This window comes from Ursus maritimus, unplaced genomic scaffold (genome assembly GCF_017311325.1).
Source record: "Ursus maritimus isolate PB19 unplaced genomic scaffold, ASM1731132v1 scaffold_14, whole genome shotgun sequence".
Taxonomy (NCBI): domain Eukaryota; kingdom Metazoa; phylum Chordata; class Mammalia; order Carnivora; family Ursidae; genus Ursus; species Ursus maritimus.
In genome coordinates, this window is record NW_024423786.1 from 40,966,475 (window position 1) to 40,979,143 (window position 12,669).

Genomic DNA, 12,669 nt, shown 5'->3' on the forward strand with positions numbered 1-12,669 from the left:
AGAGCGGCTCGTGCTGCTGTGTGGGACAGCACAGATCCAGACCACTGTTTTCCTTTGATAGATGGCGACAGTGTAGCCCCAGAAGGGCAAAGAGAGAATAATGGTCGATGTGACCTTGTTCACCAAACCCCAGGGAAGAACTTGTCCTGGTGGAGGAGGAGCAAAGGGGTCAACTTTAAAGAAGAAATGAAAGAGATTAGGGTAATTTTTTAAAGTCTTTGATACAAAGGGTAGAGAACCAGATACGATTTTACTTGGTACGCACCAAGATATTAATACGTTCAAGACGGATCTAAGAACCCAGGACACCAGATGTCTTCTAAACTTTAAGATTGATAAACACAGTAATCAACCCTCGAGATAGGCACCTTGAGGGCAGGAAGAGTCTTCCTTGTCTCCATACACTCCATCCCTCCCTTGTCGGACCCCTTGAGGTAGTATGCGTGTAGTCGCCCTTTGTGGAATGCTGGCGAATGATGGCCAGTAAAGGCAGGGCCTTCCGGTTCCATTGTATGCATGGGGCAGCCCATCTGCAGTGGTTCCTGCAGGCAGGGTATTCATTGTCCAGAGCGCTAGGGTCCTTAGGAAAGTTTCTGTTGCTTGCATTTTCTGGCATCCCAGGTGTAGACAGACGCCGTTCCCCTTCCCAAAAAGGGAGGGGAAGAAAATAGCTCCTCCTGGAGGTCTTGGTGGCACGAGCCAATACAGAGGTTTCCAGTTCTTCTTGGCTGACCCGACTTTGTAGGAGGCATGGCATTTGTCCATGAACGCTCCCACTGACCTTGAGTTCAGAATATGACCAGCCTTAAAAATGCAGCAGGGCAGGGGCTGGTCAGCATGGTGGACCCTGCCTGAGAAGGGCCATGGGGTTGTCTGGGGAGCGCTCAGGACATCCCTCAGTGAAGTGGCAGGTGAGGCTGTGGCGGTGTCCAGCCCCTCCTGGACCTTGCAGGTCATTTCCACCTGGCATCTTTCCCTCAGCTTGTGCCCCAGGGGACATCCTGTCCTCTCTGCTGAAGCTCTGAGTGTGAGAGGGGATGAGTGTCCTGTCCAGCAGGGTGTGTACTCCTGGATTTCCTCCCTTCAGCTCTTAATTCTCTCCACCCAGCCCAAAAGTCAGACTTGGTCATATTCAGATCTTGTGGGCACTGACAGTTGAGACAGTTGCCACTTTATCGTGAAGCGGAGCCCTATTGCTTCAGCCACCACACTGAGTGCTTACAAGCAAGATGGAAGCTGGGAAATCTCCAGGTGAGCTGGGAGTGGGGGAGAGGGGCACCCGAGTCAAGCCTGCTCATGCGGCCTCTCCGGGCCCCGGCCCCTCACCCCTCAAGTTCCTTGGTGATATTGATGGCTCCGAAAATTTTGGAGAGTTCTGCTTATCTTCATAGAGGGGTTATTTCTTTTACATAACTGAAGGAGATCGAGTGGGTCATTTTCCTAGCCATTTCCGGTCATCTCTACGAGCCACACTCTGAAAAGATTTCAAACCAAAGAAAGGCGCTGCTTTGGGCTGGCATCAGGGGACGGAGCCGTGGCTGGCGCCCGCATCAACTGCACTTCCTTCCCCGCCTGCAGTCGTCTGGTGCGGCTCCTCGCCTGGGTTCTGCAGCTGGTGAGCCAGTGGCTGAGTGAGCGTGTGTGCAGCGAAGCACCAGCCCCTGAAGGAGTGTCAGGAGGAAAGAGAAAGCCTGTTCTCCTCCTCCCGTGCTGTGGAGGCCGGCAAGTTTTCCAGGAGGAATGGCTAGTGTGTGGGAAGCACAGCGTGACTGAAGTCACCTGAAATCCACGGGCAAACGCTGGGGGCCGCCCTGTTGGATCTTACAGCCATGCTGTCCATGGAATGTTGCGGATATGACTTGGTCTTCCTAAGATTCGACAGACCTTCCAGGATGTCAGTTTATTCATTACTAGGACATCTCCACGGTGTCCCTTAGTGCTTCTCTGCACCCCGCCCCCATTTAAATCTTTCTCGCTAGGCTCAATTTCTTTCATGCCCCATTCTTTTTTTTTTTTTTTTTAAGATTTTATTTATTTACTTGACAGAGATAGAGACAGCCAGCGAGAGAGGGAACACAAGCAGGGGGAGTGGGAGAGGAAGAAGCAGGCTCATAGCTGAAGAGCCTGATGTGGGGCTCGATCCCATAACGCCGGGATCACGCCCTGAGCCGAAGGCAGGCGCTTAACCGCTGTGCCACCCAGGCGCCCCGCTTTCATGCCCCCTTCTGAGGGAGGTTTGTGTCTGGACCAATGGGGCTCCAGGCCTGACCCCACACCACTCCTGGGCTGAAGGATGCCCGTTTGGCTGGGGTGGAATGCCAGGAAGAGGGGGACGCAGAGCAGTTCCCGGGACTGAGGCCAGATGGAGGGCCAGCTCCCTTGCCACGAGGGAGTTCCCGCAAATCAAGGCAGATGGGCCTTCTGCTGAGGATCCAGCAGCCCTAGGCGTAATAGGATCGGGTTCTGGAGGAGACACTTGGATTAGGATAGCTCTGTCTTGGTTCAGACACTCCCTCACCTGTCCTATTTGTTGCAAGTACTTAGCTCGTCTAATAGCATTGTTTGGATTCCTGTGTTCCTTATTTTTAGAATATACTTATCCCACCTATTGGCCCAGACGTCCATTTTCTCATCTGTCTAAATCCCATGAGCCAGGCTTGATTTGGGTCCCCACCTTCATGGCATTTGATGCCCAGGTGTGTAAGCACCCCTGAATCTACTTTTCCTCACATGATGCCTGTTTGCCCCCAAGGACGGTGTGATGTTGGGGGTGGGGGGGCAGCGTGGTGGGGGGGGCAGTATTGAGCAGCATGAAAGTGAGTCCCATCTTTGTAAAAGGATTGGCAAGTACAGGCCATCCTGTCCTGTTCCAGGTTTGCTGGGGTCCAAAGTCTGCTCTACCCGGGATCTTTAAAGGCCCAGCTCTCAAGCTTCCGTGCCCAGTGTCTCTCCCCAAACAACACAGAATTACATGGCATGAAGAGTTCCGTTCTACCTCATCCTACTTCCCTCTCCATGCAGCCTCTGTGTGTGTGTGTGTGTGTGTGTGTGTGTGTGTGTGTGTGTGTGTGAGTGCATACTTAATATCAGGGAGCTCTTTCCATCTCACTACATCTAAATTTATGTCATAGAAGTTTTTTCTGAATCTCTCCCAGCAGCCATAGGAAAGATCAAGTGGCTGAAATCTGCCTCAGTAGTGTATGAAGTTCATTTCCTCTGGCTCCTGTGGCATTGGGAATGGGGAACATGTGTCCCCCCGTTGTCTGGAAATCCTTCCTGAGGGCTTTGAAGCTCTACTGTACTGTTCGGTTCGAGCTGGTCTTCTGGAAGAGTGCCAAGTGAGGCTGGGGGCAGGGGGAGGTGACAGTGATTTCTACAGGCACAGTCCTTTTGAACACCTGCCGTGTCCTGTGTCAGCCTGCAGCCTTTCCCTGCTTTCTTGCCAACCAGTCACTACCCCAACCTAGCGCTGTAATGGGTCAAACTCGGTAGCAGTCAGCGTGGACAAGAACTCACCACAGTTGTACGGAGAAGGCCCTACTCCTGAAGCCTGATGATTCCCTTCAGTTTCGGAAGTGGTTAAAGTAAGAACGGTCTGAGCTAGCTGGTCAGATAGCAACATTCTCTACCCTTCGCGCCACCCGTGTCTTTGATCAGCAGAGCTCCAGGCACTTACAATAGCAATTTGGAGCACCTAAGAGAGACCTGAGGCCTGCCACTCGCACGGGTATGCAAGCCCATCTCCGAGATATTGTGGGTTCCACTCCGGACCACCACAATAAATAAACATCGAGGTAAAGCGAATCAAAGGAAAGTTGTGGTTGCCCGGTGCATCTAGAAGTTAGGTTTACCCTCTCCCGTAGTCCAGTAGGTGTACGATAAGACAGTGTATACGCCTTCATTTAAAACTACGTTCCTGCTGAAGATTGCTAATCGTCATCTGAGCTTTCAGCGAGTCGTGATGACTGATCACAGATCACATAACAAACACAATTAATAATGAAAAAGTTTGACATATTGTGAGAATCACCAACATGTGACACAGACATGAAATGAGCAGACGGTGTCGGAGAACGATGCCGATGACTTGCTCAACACGGGGTTACCACAAACCTTCAATTTGTATTAAAAAAAAAAATGCAGTGTCTGCCAAGCGCAATAAAATGAGGTGTGCCTGCAATGCCCAGATGGCCCTGGAGGGAGAGAGCAGTGGGAAGGCAGGCGTCGCTGTAAGAGCTCTCCGAATGCCCAGAAGGCAGAACTAGGGGACTGTGGACAGGTGTGGGTTTCCTGAAAACCTGTAACAAGCCAGTTCAAGTCAGGGTCTGGAGCTGGTCCTGGGACTGCAGGCAACATGCATACCTGGGTAGGCAGAGGGCTCCGTACACGTCAGGGGAACCAGCAGCACGAGTATCGTTTGTACGGCAGGTCGTTGAGGCAGCGGAACTCACCCGGGCTTGGATTGAGGAAACACCTTTGTAAGTTAGCATCTTTTGGTCAGTAAACTCCTGCCAGTAAGGGGCACACACACCTCTGGCCTCTCGTCAGAGGACTATAGATGCCGCTGGGAAAGGGGCCCTAGTTTTGCTGGGAGCAGCTCTGCGCCTGACCATAGGCCTATTCGTGCCCCACCGCGTGCACCCACAAGACGTGTTCCCTGACCTGTACCGACCGTTCTGGAAGAGCAGGACTCAACAGCGGGAAGGCCCTGGGAGGTGGGCGGCAGCCAAGCAGAGCTCACCAACAGGTGAGACTCTCGAGGGGCCAGACCACGTGTTAAAGGGACCGTTTCTCCCCAGTCTCTGTCGGAGGGCAAACCTTGCCCTTGCCTACACTAAAGGCATCTGTAATCCAGCTACCTGCCAAGCCTTCATCTCCATCTGGCCAGTGGTTTTCAGGATGATTTTTCCTAGAAAGCGGCTGCAAAGGCGTCACTTTGGCTCATTCAAGTCTTAGAGTTTCTTTCTTCTTTCAAAAGCCTGGGGTGGTGATTTGACCCCTCTATCCGCTGTCTCCTTCCCACCCCTCCCTCACCCTTTTCCCTCTTCCAGGATGATCCCAGTGCTCCCCACAAAATCCAGGAAGCTCTCAAGTCCTGCCTGAAAGAGGAGGAGTCATTTAACATCCAGAACTCCATGTCACCCAAGCTCGAGGGTGGCAAAGGTGACCAGGCTGACTTGGAGGTGAACTGTCTTCAGAACAACCTCACCTAAAGCAGAAGCAAGAAGAGAGGGGATGGGGGGCGGGGGGTGGGGGAAGAAACGTGACCTCCTCTTGTACAGAGTCTGTTTCTTGTAACCATTTGTTAAACTCTCTTCTTTCTCTGGTCTCATGGCATGCCTTGGTGTATTTTGTACAGGAGGGAGAAAACGCAAAATAAGCAAAGAACCTGAACAGAGTCGCATACAACTGGGTTGTTTTGTCTGTGCCGTCTGTACATTGCTTCTGCTGCTGTGATTTCTAAACCCATGCTGTTATTCAACTGACTTTTTTTTTGTACTTTGACCCACCTTTTTTTGCAATAAGAGTAAAAAACAAAGTTCTTGAAATAAAACTTTTTAAAAAGCCATTTTCCGGATGTCCGTGTGTCCACTCCCTACCCATTCTTGTCAGCCCATGTTGAAAACTTACCTTCCCCGAAGATGTATATTTATACGTGTTTGAAATCCCAGAAGTGCTCTAGCTATTAGCTGGGGTTGTCATAACAAAACACCATACACTGGGTGGCTTCAACAATATAAATTTATTTTCTAACAGTTCTGGAGGCTGGATGTCCAAGAGCAAGCTTGGTTTCTGGTCGGATCTCTCTGCCTGGCTGGCTTGCACACAGCCACCTTCTTGCGGTGTCCTCACACGGCCTTTTCTCCGTGCACAGGTGGAGAGAGAGAGGTCTCTGGTATCTTTTCCTGTTCTGATAAGGATACCAGTCTTTATCAATTACCTCCTTATAGGCCCTACCTCCAGATACAGTCACACGGGAAGTTAGGGCTTTCACATATAACTTTTGGGGTGACACGATTCAGGCCATGAGTCTGTAGCACCTTATTTATTAAGAATATCCTTTCCTAGGGGTGCCTGGCTGGCCCAGTCAGTAGCACATGTGACTCTTGATCTCAGAGTCGTGAGTTCAAGCCCCCCTTGGGGTACAGAGCTTACTAAAAAAAGAGAGAAAGAAAAAGAATACCCTTGCCTTCCTTCATAGATAATTTATTGAGCACTTAGCCAAGCATTATGCCAGATGCCAGGAACTCTGGATGAATAAGACCCTAACTCAGGAAATTTACAGTGTACTTGAGGAACAGAATTATAAACAAGTAATTATAGGGGCACCTGGGTGGCTCAGTCGGTTGAGCGTCCCACTCTTGGTTTCAGCTCGGGTCCAAATCTCAGGATCCTGGAATTGAGCCCCATGTGGGGGCTCCACACTCAGCAAGGGGTCTGCTCGGAATTCTCTCCCTCTCCCACTGCCCTCCCGCCCCCTGTTCCCAATCTCTCTCTCTAATTAAATACATCAATTTTTTAAAAATAAATATAATACACTGTGTCAACATTAAAATACAAAGCTGTGAGAGTTGGAGTTTGAAGTTCAGAAAGCCTTCCAGGAGAGAGCTTTAAATTGGACTTTGACAGATGAGGGGGTGTTTTTCAGGATAACATGGGAGGAGAGGACATTCAAGGTCGAGGGAGGATATTCGTAGAAAAGTCTTGCCATATGACCAGAAATTGTGAGAGGGAGGGGTCCTAGGTGATGAGGCTGGAAAGGGCAATTTAGGACAGATTGCAAAGGGCTTTGAATGCCATTAAGCACGGCTGAGGTAAGGTCAGATTTGTTTTCTAAGAACATATGTCCAGAGACAGTGGTGAAGGCAGACCGGATAGAGATCGTAGCAATACAGGCAACAGATGAAGATAGATTAGAGAGAGAATTAGGAGTTCAAATGGCCATAATTACTACTGGGAGAGTTTTCTAGAAACTTGCCTGTGTTCAAACTATGATAATTCCGGTAAATGGAGTTCTTGTGAGCATGTTTCTGTTGCCTAATTTCTGCTAGTTCTACCTGATTTGTCTTCCCAAGTGCCTCATTATTTTTTTATTTTGTGTGGGACATTGTATTTAGAAAATAGTTTATTGAAATATTTTACCTAGGATGATTTCTTCCTTTTGAGAGGGATTTTTGTTTGCTTCTGTCGAGTGCCCGGGGCACTAGAATTCTGGGATCACATTATTCTAGATCAAGGTTGGAGAGTCCCAGGCCACTGAAACCAGTCCACAGACCTATCAGACTATGCAAGGGCTGGTTTGCTTTTGGTTCACCCTTACCTCTAAGGGCACAATCCTCTGGGGTCACAGCCCCAAACAGGCAGGGGTTTACCACTGCTCTCCACCTTTAGTGGGCCCTGTACTCCAACTCCCTCCCCACGCCCCCAGATGTTCAGAAACATAACTTACTTTTCTAACCCCCTTTTCCAAATGGGTAAGTGTCTCCAGGGAAGAAGTGGCCCTCAATGCTGGGCTCACCTGTCTGAGTTCCTGTCCTCTCTGGGATGTCAGCCTTGTAATTCTGCAGTATTTTGTTAGTTCTTTGATGCTTTTCAGATATTTGTACATCTTTTGGTGTCCTTAGTGAAAGGGTTCGTCTAAATTTACCTCGTCTCCCACTTACTAACAACAGAAGTCCTCTGTTTTCATCCTGGGACTTTTGCCCAGATGGCATTCAGCTGGTTCTATGAGCTCAGTCTGCTCTTTGCTATTGGATAGGGCTGCAAATTAGGATGTTGGGTTATGGCCTGTGTGTATTGTGGTTTCCTAACCTGATGCTTATCCACTTTGGGGGCTTTGGCATGGTTTTACTTAGGATTTCCTGTACTCTCTGAATCAGGGGACAGACCTGTCTTTCATGGCTAGGCACCTCAGGGTCCTTTCACAAGGAGGCCCAATCGAGAGGGATTGTATGTGAAAGTACTTCGTAAGTTCTAAATCCCATCTAGACATAAGGGTTTGTTAGTATCGTTTTATTTTTCCCACAAGAGTGAGAATGCAGATCACTGCCCTTGGCTCTATCCCATCTTCACAGCATATGCAGGAGGGATAGGATAAACAGATCGGAAGGGGAGCAGGAGACAAAGCAGGCCTAATGAATAGAGTTACCAGATGTTGCCAAGAGTCTTTGACCCTCTGAAGAGGCTGCCATGTTGGAATCGGATGTGTCGATGTCTATCTGTGCTGACCCTCTTTCCTGCCAGGACGTTTGTGCCACTCAGTGACTGTGCTCCATGAGCCCAGCCAGCATCCTCTCTGGGGACCTCTGCTCTGCCCCTCAGTGATTATCTAGTGCTTGAGATGTCCCTCTTCAGCACCCTGGCGCTGTCAGGTGATGGTCCCCACATGCCTCCTGTCTGCTTTTTCCACCCCACTCTATAGCCTGTGTTGTGTCCTCCTTTCTAAAGAAAGGACACACCAAAAATGTGGGAAACGTAGGCATCATGGAAGAAAGTTCTTGTATCTGGGGGCCTTCCAGCACTGATGGATCACTTCACTTAGGAGAAGCGTACACGCGGTGCTGAGCCATCTGTCTCCACAAGGCATTTCCTTGACACGTACGCCACACCTGTGTTCGTTTCCTGGGACTGCCATAACAAATGAGCACGACCGAAATGGCTAACACAACAGAAATGTTCTGAAAGCCAGCGCTCTAAAATCCAGGCGTCAGTAGGGTCGCTCTCCCTCTGCTCCAGGGAAAAATCCTTCCTCACCTCTTCCCAGCTTCTGGCGTTTGCCAGTAATCCCTGGCATTCTTTGGCTTATACTTACATCACTCCAGTTTCTGCCTCTGTCTTCACGTGGCTGTCTTCCCTTTGCATGTGTCTGTCTCTCTATGTCTTTACCAGGCCTTCTTAGAAGGACCCCCGGTCATTGGGTTTAAGGCCCACCCTTATCCAGTAGGACCTCTCCTCTCAACTTGATTGCAGCTGCAAAGACCCTATTTCCAAATGAGAGTGTATTTACAGGTAGTGGGAGTTAGCACTTCAATATATCTTTTTGGTGAAACGCAGTTCAACCCATAAACACTATTTACAATACATTTCATGTCCATGTCTTCTCACATTCTCATTGGAGCCTGGAGTTGGAGTCTTTTAAGACTGGAAAGCATCGGTGACAATATTAGAACCCAGACTTTAAACTTCTATTTCAGTGTCCTTTCCTCTGTGTGACATCACACTACAGACACAGTCCCTTGTCCTTTCTCATATAATTTATAGAAATGAAAGGTTAGCCTGTGCTCCAAAAACACCGGACTCAGAGCTAGAAGGCCTCTCCACTGAGGAGTCAGGTGAGCTCTCTGACCCTCAGGTTCTTCATCTGTAAAACTCTTACCTCTTCACAGGACTACCTAGGCACCAGGGATATAGCGAAGAACAAAATGGACCAAAAGCCCTGCCTGATGGAGCTTACTTCCCCGTGTCAGGATGTTCATACAAGGTATGTGAATGTATTCTGAGAAGTGGAAGGGGCTGTATAAACGCACCCTCCAAACCCAAGGGAAAGGGGCATAAAGGCATGGGGTGTGTGAACACCGCCATCGCTGAGAACCACAGCAGAGCTCTTCCCTGAGCCTCGGAGCCCACCACAGGTATCTGAGAGGCTTTGGGGGAGTGAGGGTCTCTACTGAAGTAAAGTGGAAGTAATATGGTCTCCTGAGTGTGTAACCGTGAGATGACACAAAGTAGATGGGAGCGAAGATAGGCAGAGTTACCCGGAGGGATCTGATGGCCAGCCACACTGAACAGTACCCTGCCCGAGGGTTTATCAAAGCCAAGAAGAAGCACGTGTCACTTAGCAGGGTCAGGCCCCCGCGTATACACGGCGTGCAGTGCTGGGGTATGTAGCTAGGAGCAGAATTGCTAGGATGGAATTCAGCCTATCTCGACCTTTACAAGGTAATGCCAGAAGGGGCTCCATGGGTTAACAGCTCCCACCAACAGCGGGTGAGAGCTGCCGTTGCTGCACATCCTCCTCAGCCCTTGATATTCTCATGCATTGTTGGAGCGCCTGGCCGGCTCAGACGGTAGAGCACGCGACCCTTGATCTCGGGGTTGTGAGTTACAGCCCCACGATGGGTGTAGAGATTACTTAAAATAAAATCTTGAAAAAAAAAAGAGAGCGATTCTCACATTTTGAATTCTAGCCATTCTTTAGGCATGTAACAGTACGTAATTGTGATTTTAATTTGCATTCTCTAGCCATCAGTGGATTGCATCCCTCGCCCTATGTGTAGTGTTCACCTACATTTCTGCTTTTGTGAAGCATCTGCTTGACCCTTTAGCCCATTTTTCTATCAGACTATCTTCCATCACATTTATGAGCTGTTTTATTGGTCATTTGTGTTGCAAATATCTTTTCCCGCTCTATGGCTTGCAATTTCATACTCCTAATGTTAAATTAACATTAAACTTCATTTTTATGTAGTCAAACTTATCAATCTTCCTTTCCGGTTACAAAATCATTCCCGAAGAGTTGCTTCCACCTAGGGTGTGCAAAGTCACATGAAGACATCCCTTACACCTTCATAGCAAGAAAAAGTCAGATAACCTGCACAACCACGATTTCTTGGTCTCCTCCGGGAGCTGAGGTCACAAGGCAGCCAGATAAATTGAATTCCAAAGGGTGACAAGCCCCAGCAAAGAGAGACAGCACAGATGAATTTTGTCCGTGGCAGAGCCCAGGAGGAAGAGGCAGCACTATAAAAATGGGAAAGGAGACAGCCATATGTTAATGAATTCATAAAGGCGAAGTTTAGCGTGCCTGACAGTTCCGAATCTCTGAAAGCTCCAGACACAAGGGTTGTCTACGGCCATTCACACGCTCTTTTCCACAAGGTTCAGCTGGGTGCGCACAAGAAAAACTGGGGGTGGGAAACATGAGACCCGAGAGCACCCCAGTTCGTGGCGCATGGGAACAAAACAACACCCACTTCCCAGACTCCTCTATCACTCAAAGCAAAAGCCTTAAGCTTCTGGAAACCTTGCTGTTACCACAACCAAGAAAAATGAACTGCCTCTGAGAGAGGATAAAGCAAAGCCACCTGCCTGGGCAGGTGGGGCAGGAAGGCCTTCTCCCCACTACAAGCAATCATTTCCAATACCTGTTGAGGGAAGAATAGGAATCCTTCTGCAGAGGTATGAAGGAGGAATAAAAGCAAACACAATGCCCCTGAAGGGGGGGGGGTAGACCCTGCCCTAATACAAAGGTCTGCTGCCAGTGTGTGTGGGGGGTGGGATCTAAACACATGCTCCCATCCCAGCCTACCCTCAGATATAAATCAGAGTTTGGCGGGCAAGAAAGGGAAGGAAGCCCCACCCTGACACTCAGGTGGTGTGCGAGGTCTACCAAAGAGTAAAGCTGAACCAGGAAAAATGAGAAAAACTGCCCCCCATCCCAGGTCTCACCCTGATTAACGAGTGGGAAAAGCCTGCAGAAACCCTCCTTCTCTGAGGTTCAGGCACACAGGGCCTGCTGAAAGTAGAATGTAGAAACACTGAGAAAAACATCCTAGCATCTCAGGCCTCACGTGAATCAAGAGGTAACAGCAGCTTGCCATTGGAGAAGTTACAGCAACAGCAAACCTCAGACTCAGCTCTACTACTGACTTGACTACCTCAATCCCTCTACTGACAACCTAACAGAAAAAGAGACACGCCCATCTTCGGGCATCAGTACTACTTACCAATCTCTACCATTCTTTTACATACTGTATCTGACATTTATTTCACACCCAGAAACAAAAAAAAGAAAAGAAAAACAAATCGCTGTCAAATGATAAAGGGGTCAAAACAACCTGACCCAGAGATGACCCAGTTAGTAGAACTATGGGAGACTAATCTGTTAAAGGATCTGGTGGAAAAGATGAACAGTATGCATAAACAGATGGAGAATTTGCACAGAAACATGGATACTACCAAAAAAAAAAGGAGTCATGAAAATGTTAGAAATAAACAGCAAAATATCACCACAAAACCAGAAATGAAGAGTCCCTTCAAGTATATTAATAACATAGAAAATTAACTCCAGAACAAGGAATTTTACAGGGGTAAAGAGGGGCATTACATAATGACAAGATGGTTTTCTCAAGAAGACATGACAATTCTAAGTGTATAAACCTAATGACAACTTCAAAATGTATGAAACAAAACCTGATTGAAAGCAAAGAAGAAATAGCTGAACTCCACTTATAGTTGGAGTTTTCAGCATTCCTCCCTCAGTATTTGGATACCAAAATTATCGAAGGTACGAAAGACTTGAATAACACTATCTACCAACTTGATCTAATTGACCTTTCTATAATACTCCTCCCTCCAACAGCAGAATACACAATATTTTCAAGGGTGCATAGAACCTTAGTCAAGATAGGTGATATTCTGGGCTATAGGGGTGCCTGGCTGGCTCAGTTGGTAGAGCATACAACTCTTAATTTCTGGGTTGTAAGTTTAAGATCCATGCTGGGTTTGGAGATTACTTAAAAAAAATTCTTAAGGAAAAAAAGAAAGCCTTTAAGATGATATTCTGGGCCATAAAATAAATCTCAAAATGTAAATATATTGAAATCATACAAAGCGTGTCCTGATTAAAATAGAATTAAACTAGTAATTGATAATAAGATATCTGGAAAC

The 12,669-nt window shown here is 48.1% G+C and overlaps 1 protein-coding gene across 1 annotated transcript in view; it reads left to right on the top strand.

Annotated features, from left to right (window-relative positions):
- The window catches only part of CSPG5 (chondroitin sulfate proteoglycan 5), a 12,963-nt gene extending 7,743 nt beyond the window's left edge, over positions 1-5,220 (top strand). The window contains exon 5 of the mRNA XM_040628899.1: positions 5,052-5,220. Coding sequence (XP_040484833.1) covers positions 5,052-5,213 — 162 coding nt within the window. The 3' untranslated portion in view covers positions 5,214-5,220. The remainder of the gene's footprint in view (positions 1-5,051) is intronic.
- The last annotated feature ends 7,449 nt before the right edge of the window (positions 5,221-12,669 follow it).